At 42.9% G+C, this 27023-nt stretch overlaps 1 protein-coding gene across 3 annotated transcripts in view; it reads right to left on the bottom strand.

Annotated features, from left to right (window-relative positions):
* The window catches only part of LOC145342134 (zinc finger MYM-type protein 3-like), a 109088-nt gene that overhangs the window by 65167 nt on the left and 16898 nt on the right, over window positions 1–27023 (bottom strand). For all 3 annotated transcript variants that reach the window (XM_080187389.1, XM_080187390.1, XM_080187388.1), the window contains exons 2-4: window positions 18746–19612; window positions 345–418; window positions 167–233 (exon numbers count right to left, since the gene is read on the bottom strand). In XM_080187389.1, coding sequence (XP_080043515.1) covers window positions 167–233; window positions 345–418; window positions 18746–19592 — 988 coding nt within the window. In that variant the 5' untranslated portion in view covers window positions 19593–19612. The remainder of the gene's footprint in view (window positions 1–166; window positions 234–344; window positions 419–18745; window positions 19613–27023) is intronic.

The raw sequence follows: 27023 nt of genomic DNA, 5'->3' as shown, positions 1-27023 counted from the left end.
TGATTTATTTCCTAACTTGCTATCTTCAAAAATCCTGAAAAATACCCCTCTTTCACTGTCAATGGGCCCTTCCTACAATTCCTTCAAATTTGTGTCCTATTCATAACATTCTTAGACATATTATTAACATATGCAGCGATGTGTGAAAGCAAGTTGTTTCTCTTACCATTTGTTTTGTTAGAGCTTGAACAATTCTCTCTTTTTGAGGACTTCTGCACTGTTTCCTTATTTTCCTGCAACATAATCACAGTATCCTTCTTCAGTATTAGCCATGATATTACTAAGCAAGTAGGACATGTTTAAACTGCATTGTGAGGTTGAGCAAATAAGAAAATAAAACTCACTGTATCTTTATTGTTTTTTTCAGCATCTTCATTAGTTACTTTGGTTCGACAAGGAGATGATTTGTCCACTTTAACTAATGAAGCAGAAATAAAAACATTAGGCTTACAATTATCAGCTTAGAACCAGAGACAGATGTTCGCTCAGTGGTGTCATACTAAACCTTCAATTCAACTGTGAAGGCAGACTTTGAGCTCTGATTCCACCGACTTAATTTGATTACAAGTTCAGAAACTAGGAAATATGCAGAAATATTTGAAATAAACCTTGCTAGATAACGAACTAAATTTCTTTCGTCTTAATTTTTGAATTCAGAGAAAACCATTGAAGCTCAGCACAAATTTGTTAAACAGACAAGAATTATAAAGCTCAAACAAGGAAATAGAAGCTGGCAGAAAGATGGGGGTTAAGAAAAATCAATAGAGTGTTAATTAAGACAGTACAGAATCATAGAATTCCAACAGTGCAGAAGGCAGCCATTCGGCCTATGACAAAATCCCACCCAAGCCCTATCCTCGTAACCCCATGTATTTACCCTGATAATCCCCCTGACACTAAGGGGCAATTTAGCATGGCCAAGCCACCTAACCCACACCTCTTTGAACTGTGGAAGGAAACCAATGCTGACATGTGGAGAATATGCAAACTCCACACAATAGTAACCCAAGGCTGGAATTGAACCTAGGTCCCAGGCATTATGATGCAGCAGTGCTTACCATTGTGCCACAGTATTGCATAATTGTACAAATGCCTGCTTTTCCTAACCAGTATATTGGCTGTTATCATGTTTAGGAAAACAGGATGGGTCAGGCTTTGTTCTAGTAGTCTCCATGGTCAAAGGGGCCTACTGTCATTCACCAAGGTTCACAAATGGATTACTATCTAGACTATATCATAAGTCTGATTACGCCTGTGTCAGTATCATCACAGTTCAGAATTACTTACGTAAAGGATGGCAGGACATTTTGCGAGCTGTTGTAAAACATACAGTATTTTAGGCTTTATTGAGTACAAGAGTAAGGAAGTCATGTTGAATTTGTATAAGACAGTAAATGGGTCTCATCTGGAGTATTGCAATTGGATGTTGTACATAAGAACATAAGAAATAGGAGCAGGAGTAGGCCATCTAGCCCCTCGAGCCTGCCCCACCATTCAATAAGATCATGGCTGATCTGAAGTGGCTCAGTTCCACTTTGCCACTTTCTCCCCATAACCCTTAATTCCCTTGCCTACCAAAAACCTATCTACCCGCATCTTAAATATATTTAGCGAGGTAGCCTCCACCACTTCAACGGGCAGAGAATTCCAGAGATTCACCACCCTTTGAGTGAAGAAGTTCCTCCTCAATGCCGTTCTAAACTGCCCCCCCCCCCCCCATCTTGAGGCTGTACCCTCTAGTACTGCTGTCCTTTCTGAGTGGGAAGAACCTCTCCACCTCTACCCTATCCATCCCCTTCATCATCTTATACGTCTCAATACGAACCCCCCTCATCCTTCTAAACTCCAACGAGTACAAGCCCAGTCTATTCAGCCTCTCTTCATTGCTCAACCCCCTCAACTCCAGTATCAGCCTAGTGAACCTCCTCTGCACTCCCTCCAAGGCCAAAATATCCTTACACAAGTGCGGCAACCAAAACTGCACACAGTACTCCAGCTGCGGCCTCACCAGAGCCCTGTACAGTTGCAGCAAGACCTCCCTACTTTTATATTCATCCCCCTCGCTATGAAGGCCAGGATCCCATTTGCCTTCCTGACCACCTGCTGCACCTGTAGGCTGGGTTTTTGCGACTCATGCACAAGGACCCCGAGGTCCCTCTGCACCGTAGCATGCTGCAGCTTTTCGCCCTGTAAGTAGTAGTCCTTCCTACTATTATTCCTGCCAAAGTGGATAACCTCACACTTGCCAACATTGTATTGACACTGTCCTTTGTCACAATGACAAAGTGCACAGAAGGGTGTGTTATCTGCCTGGTGCTCGGGTCCGGGATGTCACAGCTGGGCTGCAGAGGAACCTAGAGTGGGAGGGTGAGAATCCGGTCGTTGTGGTACATGTGGGTGCCGGCGACGTAAGCAAAATGCGAACTGAGGATCTGGGGAGGGAGTATGAGAAGCTGGGAATGGAATTAAAAAGTAGAACCGACAAGGTGGTTATCTCTGGGCTACTGCCTGAACCGAGTGCAGACGGGCGTAGGGTTGACAAGATTAAGGAAGTGAATGGGTGGCTCAGGGATTGGTGTGGGAGGAATGGGTTTGAATTTATGGGGCATTGGCACCAGTATTGGGGTAGGTGGGACCTGTTCGGGCGGGATGGGGTTGGTCTGAACCGTGCTGGGACCAGAGTGCTGGCAAATCGAGTAAACAGGACTTTAAACTAATTTGGGGTGTGTGTGTGTGTGTGTGTGTGTGTGTGTGTGTGTGTGTGTGTGTGTGTGTGTGTGTGTGTGTGCGCGCGCGCGAGGGTAGGTGACATTACGAGGTCTAAAGTTAAGGATAGGGCACAGGTAAGGGAAGAGGCCGAGGACGTCCCAATAATAGAGGGAGTAGGGGGTGTGAGTATGGCTGGTGGCGTTACAGCAAATAGGGTCCAGGTGAAGGCTGGGATGAAAGCGCTTTATCTGAATGCATGAAGCATTCGGAATGAAGTGGATGAGCTGGTGGCGCAGATCAACACAAATGGATACGATCTGGTGGCCATTACAGAGACGTGGCTGCAAGGTGGCAGGGACTGGGAGCTGAATGTACAGGGCTATCAAGTGTTCAGGAAGGATAGGCAGGAGGAAAGAGGGGGTGGCGTAGCTCTGCTGATTAAGGATAGCATCAAGGTGGTAGCAAGGGATGATATTGGAGCCAAAGAGCAGAAAGTGGAATCGTTGTGGGTGGAGATTAGGAACAGCAAAGGGAGGAAGACGCTGGTGGGTGTCGTCTATAGGCCCCTGAATAATGATCTGGAGGTGGGGCGGGCTGTTAACGTGCAAATAAGTGCGGCGTGCAGGAATGGGACGGCCGTAGTTACGGGGGATTTCAATCTGCATATTGATTGGTCGACCCATGTTGGACACGGTGGGCTCAAGGAGTTGTTCTTGGAATGCTGCCGGGATAATTTCCTTGAACAGTGTGTGTTGGAGCCAACGAGGGAGCGAGCTATCTTGGATCTGTTGCTATGTAATGAGGCAGGTAGAATTAGGGACCTTGCGGTGAAGGATCCTCTTGGGGAGAGTGATCATTGCACGGTGGAGTTTCTGGTGCAGATGGAGGAGGAGAAAGTGGGTTCCCGGACACGTGTACTTTGTTTGAATAGAGGGGAGTACGGTAGGATGAGAGAAGAATTGGCGAATGTTGACTGGGGGAGCGCGTTGGAAGGTAGGTCTGCTGAGGAGCAGTGGAGGATCTTTAAGGAGATCTTTCTTGGTGCTCAGCGGAAATTTATTCCGATGGTCAAAAAGGACCGTAGGAGGAGAGGTAATCAGCCGTGGATAACGAAGGAGGTGAAGGAAAGTGTTAAATTAAAAGCGGAGGCGTTTAGAGTAGCTAAGAGTAGTGGGCGAGAAGAGGATTGGGAGAGGTTTAAATGTCAAAGATTGACAAAGAAGTTGATAAAGAAGGGTTGGAGAAACTATGAAGCTGGGCTAGCACTTAATATAAAAAAGGATAGCAAGAGTTTTTATAAATATATAAAAAGGAAGAGGCTGGCTAGGGTGAACGTTGGTCCTTTAGAGGATGAGAAAGGGGACCTAGTGGTAGGGGATGGGGATATGGCTAAGGTCTTGAATAACTTTTTTGTTTCTGTCTTCACGGAGGAGGACGTGAATAATTTGCCGGGTGTTAGTGATGGAAAGGTGGTAGGACTGGAGGGTCTTAATGACATTACTGTTACTAGAGAGGCGGTGCTCGATAGACTGGAGGGGCTGATTGTGGACAAGTCCCCAGGACCGGATGGAATGCATCCCAGGGTTCTGAAAGAAATGGCGGAGGTGATAGTGGATGCCTTGGTGGTTATTTTCCAGACATCGCTGGATTCCGGGGAAGTGCCGGAAGATTGGAAAACGGCTAATGTTACGCCGTTGTTTAAGAAGGGTGCCAGGCAAAAGGCGGGGAATTATAGGCCGGTTAGTTTAACGTCTGTGGTAGGTAAAATGTTAGAATCCGTCATTAAGGAGGAAATTGCGAGGCATCTTGAAGGGAATTGCTTGATAGAGCAGACACAGCACGGTTTCATTAAAGGGAAGTCGTGTCTGACAAATTTACTGGAGTTCTATGAGGATGTGTCTAGGGCAGTGGATAGAGGAGAGCCGGTGGATGTGGTCTTTCTGGATTTTCAGAAGGCGTTTGACAAAGTACCTCACAAGAGGTTATTGCAGAAGGTCGGGGGACATAGAGTTGGGGGTAGGGTGTTAGCGTGGATAGAGGATTGGTTGTCAAATAGGAGGCAGAGAGTGGGGGTCAACGGGTGCTATTCGGATTGGCGGATGGTGACTAGTGGAGTGCCCCAGGGGTCGGTGCTGGGGCCTCAGCTTTTTACCATTTATATAGATGATCTGGAGGAGGGAACCGCGCGTAGGGTGTCGAAATTTGCTGATGACACCAAGATTGGGGGAACGGCAAATTGTGAGGAGGGTGTGGAGAGTCTGCAGAAGGATCTAGATAGGCTGGGCGAATGGGCCAGGAAATGGCAAATGGAATTTAATGTTGGCAAGTGTGAGGTGGTCCACTTTGGTAGGAATAATGGTCGGAAGGACTATTACTTACGTGGCGAAAAACTGCAGCAGGCGACGGTGCAGAGGGACCTCGGGGTCCTTGTGCATGAGTCGCAAAAACCCAGCTTGCAGGTGGTCAGGAAGGCGAATGGGATGCTGGCCTTCATAGCGAGGGGGATTGAATATAAAAGTAGGGAGGTCTTGCTGCAGCTGTATAGGGCATTGGTGAGGCCGCAGCTGGAGTACTGTGTGCAGTTTTGGTCGCCGTACTTACGCAAGGATATTTTGGCCTTGGAGGGAGTGCAGAGGAGGTTTACTAGGCTGATACCGGAGTTGAGGGGGTTGAGCTATGAGGAGAGGCTGAATAAACTAGGCTTGTACTCGTTGGAGTTTAGAAGAATGAGGGGAGATCTCATTGAGACGTATAAGATGATGAATGGGATGGATAGGATAGAGGTGGAGAGACTCTTCCCGCTCAGAAAGGACAGTAGGACTAGGGGGCACAGCCTCAAGATAAAGGGGGGGCGGTTTAGAACGGAGTTGAGGAGGAACTTCTTCACTCAAAGCGTGGTGAATCTCTGGAATTCTCTGCCCGTTGAAGTGGTGGAGGCTGCCTCGCTAAGTATTTTTAAGACGCGGGTTGATGGGTTTTTGATGAGAGGGGATTAAGGGTTATGGGGAGAGGGCAGGAAAGTGGAACTGAGCCACGACAGATCAGCCATGATCTTATTGAATGGCAGGGCAGGCTCCAAGGGCTAGGTGGCCTACTCCTGCTCCTATTTCTTATGTTCTTATGTATTCCATCTGCCAGATCCTCGCCCACTCGCTCAGCCTATCAGGTCCCTCTGCAGACTTTCTACACCCTTCACACAATTTGCTTTTCCACTTGTCTTTGTGTCATCAGCAAATTTCGACACCTTACACTCAGCTCCCTCCTCCAGATCATCTACATAAATGGTAAATAGCTGAGGCCCCAGCACCGATCCCTGGGGCACTCCACTAGTCACCAACCGCCAATCCGAATAGCACCCATTGACACCTACTCTCTGCCTCCTATTCGACAGCCAATCCTCTATCCACACTAACATCTTACCCCCAACTCCATGCCCCCTAACCTTCTGTAACAACCTTTTGTGCGGCACCTTATCAAACGCCTTCTGAAAATCAAGAAACACTACATCCACCAGTTCCCATCTGTCCACCGCACTAGGCACATCCTCATAGAATTCCAATAAATTCGTCAGACACGACTTCCCCTTAACGAATCTGTGCTGCGTCTGCTCTATCAATCAAACAATTCTTCTCAAGATGCCTCGCTATTTCTTCTTTGATGACGGATTCAAGCATTTTTCCTACAACAGACGTTAAACTAACCGGCCTACAATTCCCTGCCTTTTGCCTGCTACCCTTTTTAAACAGCGGCGTAACATTAGCCGTTTTCCAATCTTCCGGCACTTCCCTGGAATCTAGCGAGGTTTGGAAAATAATCACTTAGGAACTTACTGTACTTGAGGAAGGATGTGATGGCACTGGGGAGTGTACAGAGGCTAGGAATCCTGCAGCAAGTAACTCATTTCCTGAGCCCCCAAAACCTTTCCACCATCTAAAAGCATGAGTCAGGAATGTGATGGATGAGTACAGCTCCCACAACATTGAAGCTCAACATCATCCAAGACAAAGCAGCCTGCTTCATTGCTACATCTTCCACTAACATTCTATCCCTCCACCGCTGATCAAAATGTGATCTACAAGATGCACTGTAGGAACTCTCCAAGGTTTCTCAGGCTGCACCTTCCAAACCCATCATCTGCAAAGACAAGAATAACAAAGGTGGAACATCACCACCTGGAGGTTCCCCTCAAGTCACTCACCATCAAAAATGTATCTCTGTTCCTTCACTATCGCTGAGTCAAAATCCTGGAACTCCCTCACTAACAGCACAGTGGGTGTACTGACACGTTTGGGAAGGCAGCAGTTCAAGAAACTAGTGCCTTCTGATGGGCAATTAATGCTGGCCAGCCAGTGATACCCACATTCTGTAAATGAATTTAAAAATGAAAAAGATTTAACAAAAATGATTCCAGGGATAAAGAACTGTAGCAATGAGGATAGACTGGGGAGGTTGGAACTGCTTTTCTTGAAGAAAAGAAGACCAAAAGGAGATTTGATCAAGGTATTCAAGATACTGAATGGTATAATCAGTCAATAGTGAGGAACTGTTCTTACTTGAGAGCATCAAGTACTAAAGGGCTTGGATTCAAAATAATTGACAGAAGAGTAAAAGTGATGAAGATAAAGTTTTTCACCCGAAGGGTGGTTGGAATTAGGAATGAACTTCACGAGTGGGTGGTGAAGGCTGCTTCAGTTGAGGTACTCAAAAGAGCACTGGATTGCTATGTGAAAAGAGAATGTACAAGGTTGCAGAGGTAAACAGGGAAGTGACAACGAAGAATGTTCTTTCATGTCTCTTTGGAAGTCACTGAATTGAGGATGACTTGTTTCCATACTAAAAATGAATTATTGGATGACTGGGGAGTCCAGTTTATGACATACAGCTTGGAGAGGTGAATGAGTGGATGGGATGCTAGTGTTGCTATGTGCTCATTTCGCTGTCAACACTTGGCTTCAGCTCACTCTCAGCACTGAAACTCCTTCCCAAATGCTTTGCTTCCACTTTGGGTGGTCTTGGGCCATGGCTTCCCAACTATTCACTCCTCCAGACAGAGAGATCACAGCATATTTACAGTGCAGTAAGTGCCATCAATGCAACCTCGGCAAGATTCTGCAAATCCATTGGCAGGATAGGCACACTGTCCGTGTTCTCGCTCAGGCTGACATTCCCATCATTGAAGCACTGACTATGCTCATTCAGCTCTGCTGGGTGGTACATCATCCACAGTCAAATACAGTCTGCACTGGCTCCATGAAAGAACATTCTTCCTTGTCACTTCCCTGTTTACCTCTGTAACCTTGTACATTCTCTTTTCACATAGCAATCCAGTGCTCTTTTGAGTACCTCAACTGAAGCAGCCTTCACCACCCACTTGTGAAGTTCATTCCTAATTCCAACCGCCCTTCGGGTGAAAAGCTTTATCTTCATCACTTTTACTCTTCTGTCAATTATTTTGAATCCAAGTCCTTTAGTACTTGACGCTCTCAAGTAAGAACAGTTCCTCACTATTGACTGATTATACCGTTCAGTATCTTGAATACCTTGATCAAATCTCCTTTTGGTCTTCTTTTCTTCAAGAAAAGCAGTTCCAACCTCCCCAGTCTATCCTCATTGCTACAGTTCTTTATCCCTGGAATCATTTTTGTTAAATCTTTTTTATTTTTAAATTCATTTACGGAATGTGGGTATCACTGGCTGGCCAGCATTAATTGCCCATCAGAAGGCACTGGTTTCTTGAACTGCTGCCTTCCCAAACGTGTCAGTACACCCACTGTGCTGTTAGTGAGGGAGTTCCAGGATTTTGACTCAGCGATAGTGAAGGAACAGAGATACATTTTTGATGGTGAGTGACTTAGGAGAACCTCCAGGTGGTGATGTTCCACCTTTGTTATTCTTTCCAGATGATGGGTTTGGAAGGTGCAGCCTGAGAAACCTTGGAGAGTTCCTACAGTGCATCTTGTAGATCACATTTTGATCAGCGGTGGAGGGATAGAATGTTTGTGGAAGGTGTTGCAATGAAGCAGGCTGCTTTGTCCTGGATGATGTTGAGCTTCAATGTTGAGGGAGCTGTACTCATCAATCACATTCCTGACTCATGCTTTTAGATGGCGGAAAGGTTTTGGGGGCTCAGGAAGTGAGTTACTTGTCGCAGGATTCCTAGCCTCTGTACACTCCCCAGTGCCATCACATCCTTCCTCAAGTACAGCATCCAATTGCAATACTCCAGATGAGACCCATTTAGTGTCTTATGCAAGTTCAACATGACTTCTTTACTCTTGCACTCAATAAAGCCTAAAATACTGTATGTTTTACAACAGTTCGCAAAATGTCCTGTCATCCTCAATGGCTTAACAGAGGACTCTTTCCCTATCCTTGTACCTGCTTTAGAGTTTCTCCTTTTATTTTATACTGTCTAGGTATATTCTTCCTGCCAAAATGAATCACCTCACATTTGAGCTTCATCTGTCACGCTTCTGCTCAATCCATCAAAATGCCTACATTATTCTGAAGCTCAAGGTTATCCTCAAGATAGTTGGCAACATTGTTGGTATTGTCCCCCTCAAACTCAGGTCAACTGACACTGTGGACAAATTCTCAAATTATTGTACAACAAATCTCCTTTATTGTATGCTTGCATTGAACTCTACCATAAACATTAGCACACCAAGCATCAACTTCATTACACACAATATACTTAATTCTGATTTACTTCATTACACACACTATCCACCCTCCCCCAATCTGAAAAACAACAGTTTACCACTATTCCGTTTCCTATCACTCAGCCAATTTATCATCCAAATGCTTAATTTATCTCTTATTCCACAAGTTCGAATTTTGCTCGCAAATTTGTTGTGTGGCACTGCATCAAATGCCTTTTGAAAATGTACATAACGTCAACATTACCCATATCAACCTTACCTATTGACTTCTCAAAAACCTCTAACAAGTTAGTTAAGCATAATTTTCCCTTAATGAATCAATGCTATCTTTCCTTAATTATCTGCACTGGTCTAAGTTACAAGTTATTTTGCCCTGAACTATAGTTTTCAGATGTTTCCTATCACTGAAGTCAACAGACTGGTCTGTAGTTACCAGCATTATCCCTGCACCCCTTTTTGAATAAGGATGTAACATTCAAAATTGTCCAGACCTCTGGCATTATAACTACCCAAAGGCGGCTAAAAGATCATCAGTATTGCCCCTGCAATTTCCACACTCAATTCCCTCAGTACCCTTGAAGGCATCACATCCCATCCTGGTACCTCATCAATTTTAAATAAAATCACCTTTTTAACACTTTCTCTTTCTCAATTCTTCTAATGTACCCATTACCTCCTTTCACCTCAATCTTTTGTAAGGACAGAAACAAAGTATTCATTTAATGCCCCTACTATTTCTCTTTATTATCCTTAAATCACTCAACTCTTTCTTTTACCATTTATAAGCTTATAGATGACTTGACAATTTATGATAGCTGCAGAGCAATGCCTTCTTCACTGCAAACCTGTTTGAAGGTGCGTGGAAAACCTATATTACATTATAAGCAGCCTGCAACTGGCCAAGATAGAACTCGAGACACCCATTTTTCTTGAATCTTCTGAGAGAAAACCAGCCTCTGACCTGCTGGGTAAACTCAATCTCAGAACTTTCCCAACAGCATGCAGTAAAAGTCTGGCACGTTTAAGAAGATACTTCAGTTTGCAGAATTATCTAACAATGAATTCTCAGCCATAGTTGTTTCCGCGTTAAGTGAATGACAGTAAAGGCTGTAAGAGTTTAAATGGCTAACTCTTTTTCCTATATCATCTCAATCAATAAATATATGCTTTACTCAGATGGAACAAAAAAAATACTTCCAGGCCACCTTAACGCTAACTTACACGCTGTCAAACAGCAATAATGGAGACTAGAGAGCAGCACAGCACACATTCTCAAACTGTTGTGCTTCAACATACAAAATGTGCAGAAAGTAGGGAAGAAAATAATTTTAAGGTTGATTACTGAAGAGGAGAAACTTGGAAAAGTTGTGGGCATATGTGTCCTTCACCAAATTCTTGAATATTATTCAACTGAAGTACGGACATCTCTCACTGAGCTGAGATTAGGTGGCTGCATGTTTTTAAATTTGCACAAACAGAAATTGAAAGTGTATTTTTGTTTGAGGTTTTGGCTCAGAACCAAATTTCTCTGGTGTCTTTCAAAGCTGTCTCCAGGAAGTATTACAACACTGTAAACTCCACACGTGCCTTTTACCCACTTTCGTTATCGTGAAAAATTATAACATTTCCTCTTCAGTCAGTCAGCAGCTGAAATCTTATGTTGTCAGACATCAAAAGGTGCTGATGTTGCCGAGCTTACTAGATCGGTTTCCCAATTATTTGTGTGTTCTTGTTTCACCTCCTGCTCATTTCTTTGGGCCACACCATACCCAAACACTCAAGGTGTCCAGATGTAAAATCAGAAAGTGCTACATACCAGGGAAGCTATTCAGCCCACTGCGCTCATGCTGACACTGTACCAGAGCCGTCAATTATTTCTTGCCCTCTCCTCATTGCTCTGCAGGTTTTTCTCAAAAGTATATTTCCTATTCCCCAAATCCCTCTCATCGTAATGTCTTCCAGCCCACACCCCACTGGGATATCTGCACTAATCAGTTCTGGTTTTAAGTCACACTGTGCTTTCGGTCGCTTTGGTCCCAATCTCTCTCAAAATCCTTCCTTAAATCTCTCTATCTTGCTCTCCTCCTTTAAAGCAGTCCTTAAAAACCTATGCCTTTAACCAAGCCTTACCTTTTGGCCATCTCATCCAATAGTGCTTTCTGCGGCTTTTCATGTTGTTTTATAATGCTCCTGTTAACTGCTCAGGGACATTCAATTACATTGAAAGATGCTATACAATTAAGCTGTTGCTACTGAAAAGTGACAATTAAACCTGCTTCCACCAGCAATTCAAGCAGTGCAAGTTGGCTGGACAGCTGGTTAGTGGTGCAGAGCAATGCCAACAGATTGATTCAATTCCCATACCGGCTGAGGTTAATCATGAAGGCCCACCTTCTCAACCTTGCCCATCACCTGAGGTGTGGAGTTCCTCAGGTTAAATCACCATAAGTCAGCTCTCCCCGCCAAAATCAGAGAACAACCTCTGGGCATCTGATATAGTGACTTTACCTTCCATTCTCTATTAATAACATTTCAAGTAAAAGAAGTTCCCATGTCCCCCCTGACCTTTTTGCCAAGTAACCTTAAAAACTGCTTTCTCCAGTGACCAACCCTAACGACACTCCTTATTTACTCATCTTCAAAATCTTGAAAACTTCAATTAATTTCTCCTCAACCTTCTCTGCTTCAAACAAAACAATCCCAGCTTCTTGACATTCGAAATCCATGGTATTGTTCTAGTAAGCTCCTCGGAACCCTCCCCAAACTCTTTAGACGTACTAAATTGCAATGCCCAGAATTGCAAAACCTTCAACTGAGATCTTTTAATTTTTGAGGATCACTGGTTTGGTGGCATTTGTTGCTCATCCGCAATTGCCCTTGGACTTTGACTTGCTCAGCCATTTCAGAGTCAACAACATTGCAATGGGTCTGGCATCACATGTAAGAAAGACCAGGTAAGGATGGAAGGATAATTAATGAACTAGTATGATTTTAGAATTCCAATTTCAAATTTTACTTAATTAAAATTTCACCATCCTACATCATTCTGGGATTCAAACCCAGAAACACAGGAATTAGGAGCAGAGATAGGCAGGTTCAGCCCCTTGCACCTGCTCTGTCATTCAATCAGATCATAGCTAATCTCTTCCTGGTCTCAAATCCACCTTCCCACCTATTCCCCATATCCTCTTGTTCCTTTTTTAAGATTAGAAATATATGTATCTTCTTCAAATCAATGAATCAGACTCTATAGTATTATGGGTCAGCAGGTTCCACAGATTCACCACACACTGAACAGTCCTCTCATCTCAGCTTTAAATCTATCAGCTCTCAATCTGTACTTGTGACTTGTTTACTTATCAATCTCTTTTAAAATTTTACAGAATACTGATTAGAATGCGAGTCTTTACAGCTAATCAAGTCTTAAAGGTGCAGACAATGTGCGTGGAGATAGCATTAAGCATCGATCAGATCTCCACTCACCCTTCTAAACTCCAGCGGGTATAAACTCAGTTGTTTAATCTCTCCTCACACGTCAACCCTTTCATCACTGGAATCAATCTGATGAACCTCTTCTGAACTCCCTCCAATGCCATGGCATTCTTCCTCAAATAAGGAGGTCAAAACTGGACACAATATTCCATCAACACCCTATACAATTGCAATACTTCTCAACTTTTATACTCCAATCCCTTTGCAATAAATGTCAACATTTCATTTGCCTTTTTTAATACATGCTGCACCTGCCTACCAACTTTCTGCAATTCATGAACATAGACACATATGGCCTTCATAGCGAAGGGGATTGAATATAAAAGTAGGGAGGTCTTGCTGCAGCTGTATAGGGCATTGGTGAGGCTGCAACTGGAGTACTGTGTGCATTTTTGGGCGCCGCACCTGTGCAAAGATATTTTGGCCTTGGAGGGAGTGCAGAGGAGGTTTACTAGGCTGATACCGGAGTTGAGGGGGTTGAGCTATGAGGAGAGGCTGAATAACTGGGCTTGTACTCGTTAGAGTTTAGAAGAATGAGAGGAGGTCTCATTGAGACGTATAAGATGATGAATGGGATGGATAGGATAGAGGTGGAAAGACTCTTCCCGCTCAAAAAAGACAATAGGACTAGGGGGCACAGCCTCAAGATAAAAGGGGGGCGGTTTAGAACAGAGTTGAGGAGGAACTTCTTCACTCAAAGGGTGGTGAATCTCTGGAATTCTCTGCCCGTTGAAGTGGTGGAGGCTGCCTCGCTAAATATTTTTAAGACGCGGGTTGATGGGTTTTTGATAAGAGAGGGGATTAAGGGTTATGGGGAGAGGGCGGGAAAGTGGAACTGAGCAGCGACGGATCAGCCATGATCTTATTGAATGGCGGGGCAGGCTCGAAGGGCTGGATGGCCTACTCCTGCTCCTATTTCTTATGTTCTTACACCCAGGTTCCTCTGCTCAGATTTTGAATCTGCTTTCCATTTAGGTCATAATAGGCCTTGTTTTTCTGTAAGAAGTCTCTCAACACCAGGTTAAAGTCCAACAGGTTTATTTGGTAGCAAACGCCACTAGCTTCCGTGGTTTTACCCTTTCGTTAGGTGAGTGGGGAGTTCTGATCACAAACAGGGCATATAAAGGCACACACTCAGTTTACAGAATACTGATTAGAATGCGAGTCTTTACAGCTAATCAAGTTGTAAAGGTGCAGACAATGTGCGTGGAAATAGCATTAAGCATAGGTTAAAGAGATATGTATTGTCACCAGATAGGACAGTAAGTGAGATGTTGCAAGCCCAGGCAAGTCATGGGGGGTTACAAATAATGTGACATGAACCCAAGATCCCAGTTGAGGTCGTCCTCACGTGTGTGGAGCTTGGCTATCAGTTTCTGCTCAGCGACTCTGCGCTGTCACATGTCGTGAAGGCTGCCTTGGAGAACATTTACCCGAAGGTCAGAGGCTGAATGCCCATGACTGCTGAAGTGTTTCCCTACAGGAAGGGAACAGTCTTGCTTGGTGATTGTTGAGCGGTGTTCATTCATCCATTGTCATAACGTGTGCACGGTCTCCCCAGTTTACCGTGCCTCGGGACATCCTTTCCTGCAGCGTAGGAGGTAGACAACATTGGCCGAGTTGCAAGAATATGTATCGTGTACCTGGTGGATGGTGTTCTCACATGAGATGATGGCATCTTTGTCGATGATCTGGCATGTCTTACAGAAGTTGCAATGGCAGGGTTGTGTGGTGTCGTGGTCACCGTTCTCCTGAAAGCTGGATAGTTTGCTGTGGACAATGGTCTGTTTGAAGTTGTGCGGTTGTTTAAAGGCAAGAAGTGGGAGTGTGGGGATGGCCTTAGCGAGATGTTCGTCTTCATCAATGACACGTTGAAGACGTCGTAGCTTCTCCGCTCTGGGGAAGTACTGGGCGACGAAGGGTACTCTGTCCTTGTCCCGTGTTTGTCTTCTGAGGAGGTCAATGCGGTTCCGCACACAAGGACAGCCTCAAACAGGACCTTGGGTTCATATCACACTTTTTGTAACTCCCATGACTTGTCTGGGCTTGCAACATTTCACTTACTGTCCCATCTGGAGACAACACACATCTCAAACCTATGCTTAATGCTATCTCCACTTTTAAGACTTGATTAGCTGTAAAGACTCGCATTCTAATCAGTATTCTGTAAACTGAGTGTGTGCCTTTAAGTCAAAAGGCAATGTAATTTATAAACTGGGTCTGGATAAAGTAACATTTCTGAAATCTACAATTGATACCAAACTTGGCAACGTGATAGTTACCAGTACAATAGTTCACTTCAGGATTATAGATTGATGAAATGGACAGATATAATTTAATGGGGACATTAAAGTGATGCACTTTAGAAATAGCAACATGGAGGGGTTGTACGGTCAAAAAACAAGGCACAACAATGTCTCAAGTCAGATATTTTCAGAACATGCCATGCTTCAATTTTAACTGAGCAAAAATACCTTACCTGGACAACTCAGCTATGGGCTGCATTGGTAGTATAGCACCAGATTAATTGTCTACTTCATCATTGCATACCAATCTTTTCCCATGCTCTAAATGATCCTTGATCCCACCTGATCCTCTTAGCCTACAACTCCCATGGCCTGTGCCATCCAACCCAAAATCTGGTGAGGTTCAAAATCCAGCTTGGTCTCAATCCTAGGATTACAGATTTTGAGACATTTGAAACTTGAAGAGAGTGTGCAACAGCAGACAGATCCGGTGGCTGCCTAACTGGCTGTGTCTGCTGCTAACACAACTTCTCAGTAAACTGTCGATGCAAAACAAAAAGCTGTGCTTCAACAGCCACCAGCAACATAGGAAGAACATCGCTGTTGAGCCCTCTTGGCAGCTCCTAATCCAAGAGTCCAGGTTAACATAACTATCAAATTTATATGCCACTGGATTGTAAATTCCTTCTTCATGAGGTAGTAATGGGAGTTGGGAAAGGGATTCGTCCTTTTCAAGCTAAGATATAACGGCACTATGTCTGCCAGAGTTGGCAGCTGCATCTCAATCGCAAAAGTACAGTAATCAGGAGAGAAATTGACAAAAACGTTTAATATTTAGTTACAATTACTGTGATGGCATAATTAGAATAGAATTGTTACAGGATTGTTACAGCCATTTTGCAGCGACTGTGGGAATATTGTGTTGACTAAATTAAACTATTCTTAGCAAGACAAGGCAATGTTACAGAATCACATATTACTGCTTGCTTTATAAACTGTGGAGAAGGAAAGGCAGAAATATACACAATTTGTTGCATTCAATGTATCCTGACAAACTTTTCTTCTGATTCTTATTTTGGCACCAACCACATGAGATGTTTCACTTCCAGTTTCATTCTCATAAGTTGATACTTTATGCATGTATATTTTTAAAAATGTATTCCATTACACGTTTTACAAAGCTTAAAGAGCTGTCAGTGTAGCCATAAAAACTTCAAATATTTTCCTGAAATCAGTGATGACAGACATCAAGTTAGAAATTTTTAAAAAAGGGGAAAAGTCTGGAAACTACAGGCCAATGAGCCTCACATCTACAGTGGTTAAATTGCCAGTAGTTATTTTGAAAGACAGGATCTACAGACATTTAGAACACAAGGACTGATAAGAGACAGTCACCGTGGCTTTGAGTGGAAAGTCATGTCTCACAAATTTGACTGAATTTTTTGAAGGTGAAACCAAGAAAGTAGATGAGGGCAGTGCAGTTGATGTTGTCTACATGGACTTAGGCAAGGCCTTTGATGAGGCTGTTGCATAAGGTTAAATCTCACAGGATCCAGGGTGAGACAGCTAAATGCGTACAAAATTGGCTCCTTCACAGAAGCCAGAGGATGGTTGTAGAGAGTTGTTTTTCAAACCAGAGGCCTGTGACCAGCAATGTGCCTCAGGGATCAGTGCTGGGTCCACTGTTATTTGTCATTTATATTAATGATTTGGATGAGAATATAGGAAGCATGGTTAGTAAGTTTGCAGATGACACTAAGATTGGTGGCATAGTGGACAGTGAAGAAAATTACCTACAATTGCAACGGAATCTTGATCAATTGGGCCAATGGCTGATGAATGGCAGATGGAGTTTAATTTAGATAAATGTGAGGTGATGCACGTTGGTAGACTGAACCAAGGCAGGACTTACTCAGTTAATGGTAGGAGAGTTACAGAACAGAGATCTAGGGATACATGTTCAAAGCTCCTTGAAAGCGGAGTCACAGGTAGGCAAAGTGGTGAAGGCGGCATTCGGCATGCTTGGTTTCATCCGTCAGAACACTGAATACAAGAGTTGGGATGTCTTGTTGAAGTTGTACAAGACATTGGTACAGCCACACTTGGAATACTGTGCGCAATTCTGGTCACCCTATTATAGAAAGGGTATCATTAAACTAGAAAGAGTGCAGAAAAGATTTACTAGGATGCTACCTGGAACTTGATGGATCGAGTTATAAGGAGAGGCTAGACAGACAGGGACTTTTTCTTTGGAGCGTAGGAGGCTGTGGTGTGATCTTATAGAGGTCTATAAAATAATAAGGGGCACAGGATATTCAACACATTTTTTCCGAAAGGTAGGGGAGTCTAAAACTAGAGGCCAGAGGTTTAAGGTGAGAGGGGAGAGATACAAAAGTGTCCAGAGGGGTAATTTTTTTCATGCAGAGGGTGGTGAGTTTCTGGAACAAGCTGCCAGAGGTGGTGGTAGAGGCGGGTACAATTTTGTCTTTTAAAAACCATACAGCTAGTTACATGGGTATGATGAGTATATGGGCCAAATGCAGGCAATTGGGATTAACTTAGAAGTTTTTAAAAAGGGTGGCATGGACAAGTTGGGCTTTAGGGCCTGTCTCCATGCTGTAAACATCTATGACTCCTCTAAGTGAAAGAATAAGTTTCAGGCAACAATTTCCCTTCAGGAATGTCCCTGGACATCTGTACACACCTGTGTCCTCTGCACAGAATTGGACTACATTTTCCTGGCCTCTATGGAAGAGCTGGTAAGATGGAAACAGAAGGTAGGAAGAGGCTGGCCAGCTGATGGCACGAGGTCTTCTTTTGTGCCAACAGCTGTTGAAGCACAGCTTTCACGTGTATCGACTATTTGTTAGGAAAATATGTTGGTGGTGGGAATGGAATCAAAATCAAAATCAAATGGCGATTTATTGGCAGAGATGAAAGGGATGAGTGTGGCTCAAGAAGGATGGAATTGGATGGAATGGACATACGCTATAGTTGCTAATTAAGAGACTAATTTCTCCACAGAAGTTTTGCAGGTCTCTTGTATTTTCTTAATCCATTGATGGGAAGGAGATTAGAAATGAGGCATTGTTTACATGTGAAGATGAAAAGAAGTCAATGCAGCGCATCCAATCTCCTATCAATGAGCCAAAATTCAGTCACAAGATCCCCCATCTCCTCTTTGGTGAATTAAACTCCCATTGAAGGTGAAAGGATATCACTGAATTCAAACCCCCATCCAACCCTGCTGCCTCTCCTCCTTTAAAGCTCAAACTCTTCCATTCCGAAAAATACATCTTGGAAAGAACGTGCAAGAGATAGGGAAGATGAAAGTGAAAGAAGGCAAGGACAGTCAACAATCTGAAACATAAGTCACAAATAGCCTTCTGAGCTTGCAAGGACCTAAATGCCTGTTTTCAAATTCTGTAAACTGCCACATCAGAACACAAAGTTGTCACAAGAATAATTTCAAGATTTGTGTTCTTCAACAGAAAGCTACACAATTAATTTTTTTTTGGGGGGGGGGGGTGCACAGGCAGACAGGCAAGTGCACAGCAAAACCTTACACAGGTTAATCCATTAGCCAATCACAAGCAGTATGTCAATTTAGCCATTTAGAAAATGAAAGGTGCTCACCTTTAATGGTTTCTGTTGAAGTTCCCACATTGGAAGTTACTTTTGATAGAGTCTCAGAATTGTCACTTTCTTTTCCCTCCAACTCATCATTACCTTCTTCTTTCATCAGGTTTATCTCCTCAGGATCCTCCTTAATTTTAACATTACAAACCACCTGTACCTCTTCCTCCCCTGAAGCTGGTGATCTGCCACCTTTATCATCAGAGGGTTGCTGTGGACTGCTTTTAGCCTGAACATCAGTCTCTTGCAGAGTGGGCCCCATCCCTGAATTTCCTTCTTGGGCTGCAACATCTGCAAGTCTTTCAGTTGCATGTGATGACTCTGTGACATCTGTTTTTGCCTTCATGTCCACATGCTTGGGTTGGTCATCAGGAGAATCCAAGGCAAGATTATTCTCAGGGTTCCCTTTCATATCAACAGCCTCTTTGTTGGATGTAGAATCCACTGACTGTAGCATATAGTCCATATTGCTCCCCTCATCATCTGCTCTGCAAGGATCATTCAATCTGTAGACTGACGGACCAGTGTGTCCTTCCCCTGAAGGGGAGTCATTATAAAATGCCTCTATTTCTCTTCTTTCACCACTTCCTTCACTGAAGCTTTTTGGTTTAATCCACACCTCATTGCCTCCATCAGTATTCAGCTTTACTGTGACTTGCTCATTAACTGGTGGCGTCTTAAGGGAACCTGTTTCATCAGCAGGAGAATGTTGTTCTTTTTCTGAGCAGGGCTCTGATGCAGCAAATGGAATATCCATACTCACAGAAGCCGTCAGATCACTGTTGTTATTTGGGGCATTTTCAATGGGAAGACAATTTGTAGATTCTGCAACATTGCTAGCATCCATGTTCAGCCAGAACACATAGACTATGGGAAAAATGCAGAAAGAAACAGCTAGTTAAACAGCAAGCTCCTTGCAAAAGCAAAAGTTGCACAATAGTTTCTATACCCAAAACTATATCATGATAACTTTGCAGCAGTCAGTGTGGCACATAACAATGTTACAACAATTATGCAAAACAGGTGAAACAGCTGAATTAATTCATCCATTTTTTTTCTTAAAACACACTTTACTGGAAGGGAGTCATATACTGCTTCATAGCTAGTCCTTAAACCTCGCTTGAATTCTTAGTGAGAGAACACTGTAGAACTGTAGAGAGACATCAGCATCAAATAAAAACACGTTCTCTGGACTTTCAACAACAGGAATCCTGGGCCTAATCCAAGGCCATCAATGCCAATTATAAGCATCCAACCAAAATGAAATCAGATTACTCTGACCTTCCTTGTCAATACACCTTAGTAATACCCTATTTACATACTGAGAAAATGGTAAGTGGTTCAAACTTCAAATTATTTTCCAATAAACTTCCAGCAGGATGGAACTCCTAGTCCTTCAGCAGAAACTCCTCACACCACCAATTCGAAGTTGCATTTTCTGTCAGTCGGCACAAAACGAAGTGTCTTCCCTCATCCAACCATCAAAATAAAAAAGTAAGACTTATAATTTTGTTTGTGTTCAAGTGAGGAAATGATACTGACAGGGCTTTATTAGTGTCTAGGCTCACCACTGCACATTTCCAACAATCAAACATTTGAAGTAAACACATCAAGGTAATTTAACACAATAATTAGACATTTTACATTTCAACATGGTCCCAGAAACACTAGGGTTGACAGGAGGATTTCACTCCTTGGGAAGAACATACAACTACAGGTACAAAAACTGAACTGCTTCAGGTAACAAATGCTTGCCTTTAGAGATATCTGTTCAAAATAAATGTGCGAGAGATCAAATACATTGCTTGGGTCATGTTCAGCATCTCTTCAGCCACCAAATTTTACAATCATTGTTTTTCTTTGCTTGCCTCAGGTAGTGGAAGTTAAGAAGAAAGAAACAGAACATGCTCAAATTAAACCTAGTAAAAAGTCTGACAACACCAGGTTTTAGTCCAACCTATTTATTTGATAATATTCTCACAAGCTTTCGAGGGGTTACCCTCTTCGTCAGGTGAATGGAGAGTTCTGGCCTCAGACAGAGCATATAAAGCACAGACAGTTTAGAGATTACTGATTAAAATGCGAATCCTTACACCTAACCTGCTGTTCAAGACCTGAAGTGGCTGACAATGTGAGTGGTAGGAGCACTGATCACAGTTTAAAGAGATGTGTATTGTCTCCAGACAGTACAGTAAGTGAGGTTTTGCAAACCCAGGCAAGTCACGGGGGTTACAGATAGTGCGACATGAACCCAAGATCCCCGTTGAGACCGTCCTCATGTGTGCGGAACTTGGCTATCAGTCTCTGCTCAGCGACTCTGCGCGTACCCACATCAAATTAAACCTGCCATTGATGTTATTGAGAGACAATTTAGCTGAGGAAGGAAAAGGGCTCAGGTCAGAGCTGTACAGCACCACGTGTGTCATGGTGAGGGGGCAGAAAGAAAGCCATTGCTTAAGATGCTCTGGATACATTTCGTAAGCTCACCAGGTTGGACAAGGTTAAAGAAAAGACAGGTTTGCATTTATACGACACTTTTCAAACACCAGATGTCTCAAAGAACATCACAGCCAATGAAGTACTTACTGAAACACAGTCACTGTAATGTAGGAAACACAGTAGCTAACTGCCACATATTAGATAATAACTGATAATCCATTTTGTGTGATGTTGGTTGCAGGGTAGAATATTGATCAGGAACCACTGATCTTCTTCGAAGTAGTGCCAGAGGATTTTTTAACATCTGTCTGAACAGAAGATGGGACCTTGGTTTAGCGCTCTTTCAAACTTAAAGGTAAAGTTTAATTTTTAGTCACAAGTAGGCTTACATTAACACTGCAATGAAGTTACTGTGAAAATCCCCTAGTCGCTACACTCAGTGCCTGTTCAGATAGAGAGGGGGAATTTAGCATGGCCAATGTACCTAACCAGCGCATCTTTTGGACTGTGGGAGGAAACCAACACCAACACAGGGATAATATGCAAATTCCGCACAGACAGCGACCCAATCTAGGAATTGAACCCAGGTCCCTAGCGCCGTGAAGCAGCAGTGCTAACCACTATGCCATCCCAAAGGTGGCGTCTTGGACAATGCAATACTTCCTCAGTGCTGCTCTGCAGTGACAGCCTTAATTCTTTTGTGCTCAAGTTCCAGAATGGAACATGAACCCAGAACTGTGCAATTCAGAGGAAAAATGTGGTACCAACTTAGCCATGGCTGAGCCAGACATGGTACTGGTAAGGGTTGGTACAGGACACAGCTTCACAGGTGCAGAGAAATGAAGAAGGGACAATGCATTCCAAGCACAGTCATGAAATCAGGGGAGGATAGGAAAGAAGATGGAGGGAAGCACATTCAAGATGGGGGCGGTGGATATTTTGGCATTGTGGGAAGGATGAAGAGAGGAGGGAGTGTGTAGTGGAAGCATTAATAATCAATCATTTCAAAACAAAACTGGAGAGACACGAGGGAAATAAACTTGCAAGGCAGCAGGGATGGTGTAGAAGAACAAGGCTGACAGGATTGCTCTAGAGAGCAGTCATGGGCTTGATGGGATAAATGGCCTCCTTCTGTGCTGTAATGACCATGAGTAGAGGCAGTGGAATGAATGGTCTAAGCCTTAGCAGCTAAAACATCGACAAAATCATTGAACATCTTGCAGTGGGCTGAGCAGAATCATTTATGATGAAGACTGTTAGTGGAGAAGAAAAGGGACAAATTGTATACCAGCATGATCTTGCAATGATGTGTTCTTTCATGAAGGACAATTAAGTCCTCTAGTGCTTAAATATGCCAGATATGGTAACACCATTCCCTGGAGCAAACCACGCAGCAATAAAATAGAAACACAAATAAGTTAGGTTACACATATGAAAAATAAGTTTGGTAAGAGGAATTTTGATAATTCCGTGGATTAATCTATTGATCTGTTATTAAGAAATATGGTCTAGGTGAATTTGCTTGAAATAGTCATGGTATCTCCACTGAGTAGTAAATCTGAAGGACATGGTGATAAACATGGCAATTGGCTGCTTGGACGTTTAAACCCAAAACTAGTGGGCATAGCTAAAGTGGTCACTAATTAATCCAATGAGGAATTCTTAAGAAGCTTGTTCAGTTAAAATGTGGCACTTACTACAGAATATTTCAAACAGAATTGATAAATTTGAAAGCTAGAAAAGTACAAGAGGAGAAAGGATTTGGAACTTCTGCAGATTTTGAAAGATGAAATTGGATGGGAAGAAGCTCAAGTGGAGCATAAACATGGACAAAGATCAGTGGTGCCAGATCACCTGTTTCTGTTTTGATGAAAGGTCATCAGCCTGAAATTTTAACTCTATTTCTGTCCACAGATGCTACTGTATTTTGCCTTTTTATTGGCTTGGTTTCCACACCTTCTACGTAATTTTAAAGTACACAAATGCTGAACATATACAAAGACCTCCCTCTGGTCCACCTACACTGTCCTACACAACTATTGCACATTCCACTCCACATAAAGTTAAAACTCAATGCAAATTTGATATTCCAAGCCATCCCTGCCTACAGTCTTGTACAAAATAGTGTGCCTAATCTACAATCCCACAACATCTCAAAATCCAGCTGAAGTAACAGAACAAAAATAGAAAATGCTAGAAAATTTCAGGTCTGACAGCAACTATGGAGCGAATGCAGAGTTAACAGGGGTTGTATGACCTTTGGTCAAGTAGTAGAACATTGTCCACAGTCCTAAAATCACACAGATCTTCAGTATCTGCAAAAATGCAGATCGTCCTCCATCTACTTCAGAATTGGTGAAAATGAAGAGCAATGGTCTCACTTGGCCCCTGTGGAACACCACTGCTGACACAAATTAAATCCATCCATAGTTACCTTCTGTCATCACATTTCCAGTTCTCAGTCCAGTGCAGTTTACTATCAACTGTATCAGAGACTTGGATTTGTAGAGAAGTCTCACATGAGAACTTTTTACAACTTTTTCGGAAATAAGTAGACACTGTGGGCAAGTGGAAGTAGCAGCAGTGAATGACCATTTTGGAGACAATGACTATAAAATAGTGAGTTAGCAGAAGTATGAAAAAAAATAGGCCAGGAGTAGAAATTTTCAATTGCAGAAATACAATTTTGAGGCCAAGAGGTGACTTGGCAAAAGTGTATAGGTTATAGATACTTTAAGGGAAATCAGTGACAAACCTGTTGGCAGCATACAAAAACAGGATGCTATAAACACTGTGTAGACACATTTTAACAAACAAAAAAAGGGTGATCCTGCCCAATTTAGAGTCCCTTGGTTATCTAGAAGCATACAGGGCAAGATAAAGCAGAAAAAGAAAGCTTCTGATGCCACAAAGAAACTTTAGAAAGAGAATTTTGAAAATACAGGGGTGGAGTAAAAAAAGACAATCAAGAAAACAAAGAGAGGATACAGAAGAATATTGGTAGATAACATAAAAGAAGCCCAAAGATGTTTTACCAGTACATTAAGAGCAAGAGAATAACTCAGGATAGGGCCTATCAGAGATGTATAAGACAGCTTATGCACTTTGCTCATATCTTCTGCAATGAGCACTGTCTCTTCACAAAGAAGTGATGATGCAGACATTCAAGTTTAAGAGTGTGGGATATTAGATACAATAAGCATAATGAGGGCAGAAATATTGGAGGTACTGTCATCCTTGAAAGTGGATAAATCACCAGAGCCAGGTGGATTGTATACCAAGCTGTTAAAGGAAACCAGGGAGCAAATAACAGTTGCCTTCAGGATCATTTTTCAGTCCTCACTAGATATAAACAAGGTACCAGAGAATTGGAGATCTGCAAACATTATACTATTGTTTAAAAAGAGTGCAAGGGTTAGGCCAAATAATTATAGGCTAGTCAGTCTAACTTTGGTAGTGGAAAAATTATTAGAATCAATTCTAAGAGCCAGGATTCAGTCACTAGGAAAGGCAAGGATTGGTCAGGCATAGTCAACATGGATTTAAGGGAAAGTCACAAATTATTTGAGGAAGTAACAAGGAGGATTGATAAGGGTAGTGCAGTGGATGTGGTTGACATGGATTTTAGTAAGGCATTTGACAAGGTACCACATTGCAGACTGGTCAAAAAAGTAAAATCTCATGGGATATAAGGCAATGTGGCAGATTGAATCAAAAGTTGGCTCAGTGACAGGAAATAAAGGGTAGTGATTGATGGATGATTTAGTAAATGCACAGTTTCAGTGGCATCCCACAGGGTTCAGTGACGGGTCCGTTGATGTTAGTGGTAAATATTCATGACTTGGGCTTAAATATTAGAGGTACGAATGGAAAATTTGACACAAGAATTGACTGTGTAGACAGTGAAGAGGATAACTGTGGACTCCAGAATACCAATAGTTTGGTTGAGTGGGCAGAAAAGTGATAAATGGAAATCAATCCAGAGAAGTATGAGGTTATGTATTTTGGGAATGCAAACAAAGCAAGGGAATACTACAATGGGAAGACAGTGAGAGGGGTAGAGGAAGTGAGAAATCTTGGAATGCATTATCAATCAAGGCTAGATTACAAAAGCAGGGAAGGCATGTTAGAGTTGTATAGAACTTTGGGAGGCCACAACTAGAGTACTGTGTGCAGTACGCCCGGTACACAAAAAGACAAATCCAACCCAGCTTCGTCTACTCTCGTTCATTAGTAAAAAGTGATGAAAGGGGTCATTGACAGTGCTGTCAAGCAGCACCTGCTCAGCAACGGCCAGTTTAGGTTTCACCAGCGTCACTCAGTTCTTGACCTCATTGTAGCCTTGGTTCAAACATGGATGAAAGAGCTGAATTCCTGAGGTGAGGCGAGTGTGACAGTCCTTGATATCAAGGCCACATTCGACCAAGTGTAGCATTAAGGAGCCGTAGCAAAATTGGAATCAATGAATATCAAGGGGCAAACACTCTGCTGGTTGGAGACATACCTGGTACATAGGAAGTTTGTTGTGGAAGGTCAGTCATCTCACCTCCAGGACATCCATATGGATTGAACTGAGGAATAAAAAGGAGGGTATCACTTTGATAAGGTTGTACTATGGCCCCCAAATAGTCAGCAGGGAATTGAGGAGCAAATATGTAAGGTGATTACAGATAGCTCCAAGAAAAACAGAGTGGTATAAGTAGATTTTAACTTTCCCAACAGTGACTGGGACAGCCATAGCATTTTGAGCTTGGATGGAGAGAAATTTGTTGAGTGTATTCAGGAGGAATTTCTCATTCAAAATGTGGTCAGCCCAGCTAGAGAAGGGGCAAAACTTGACCACCTCTTGGGAGGTAAGGAAGGGCAAGTCACAGAAGTGTTAGTGAGGAATCACTTTGAGAGCAGTAACCATAATTCCATTAGTTTTAAGATAATAATGGAGAATGATAGGTCTCACCCAAAACTTAAAATTCTAAACTGGGGCACGGTCAACTTTGATTCTATCAGGCAGGAACTTACGACAATTAATTGGGGGAGCCTATGGGAAGGCAAAGGGACGCCTGGTAAGTGGGAGGCTTTCAAAAGTGTGTTAACCAGGGTTCAAGGTAAGCACATTCCTCTTAGAATGAAGGGCAAGGCTCGTAGAAGTAGGGAACTGTGGATGACTCGGGATATTGAGGCCCTGGTCATGAAGAAGGAGGCACATGACATGCCTAGGCAGCTGGGATCAAGTGGATCTCTTGAAGAGTAGGGCGGGTGTAGGAATAGAGTTAAGGGAGAAATCATTAGGTCAAGAAGGGGACATGAGATTATTCTGGCAGACAAGGCAAAGGAGAATCCAAAGAGCTTCTACAAATACATAAAAGGCAAAAGAGTAACAAGGGAGAGTAGGGCCTCTTTAGGATCAACAAGGTTATCTATGTGTGAATCCACAAGAGATCAGTAAGATCCTAAATGAATATTTCTCATCAGTATTCACTGTCGCAAAAAGCCTGGATGTTAGGGAACTTGGGGAAATAAATAATGATGTCTTGAGGAGTGTACATATTTCAGAGGTGGTGGTGCTGGAAATCTTAAAGCGCATCAAGATAGATAAATCCCTGGGACCTGATGAAGTGTATCCCAGGGCACTGTGGGAGGCTAGGGAGGAAATTGCAGGTCCCCTTGCAGAGATATCTGAATCATCTACAGTCACAGGTGAGGTGCCTGATGATTGGAAGGTGCCAAATGTTGTGCCTTTGTCTAAGAAGGGCTGCAGGGAAAAGCCTGGGAACTACAGGCCGGTGACCCTCATATCTGTAGTGGGTAAGTTATTAGAAGATATTTTGAGAGACAGGAT

Source organism: Carcharhinus amblyrhynchos, chromosome 4 (assembly GCF_965287045.1).
Source record: "Carcharhinus amblyrhynchos chromosome 4, sCarAmb.v2.hapA, whole genome shotgun sequence".
Lineage (NCBI taxonomy): Eukaryota > Metazoa > Chordata > Chondrichthyes > Carcharhiniformes > Carcharhinidae > Carcharhinus > Carcharhinus amblyrhynchos.
This window is presented reverse-complemented; position numbering and strand designations above follow the sequence as displayed.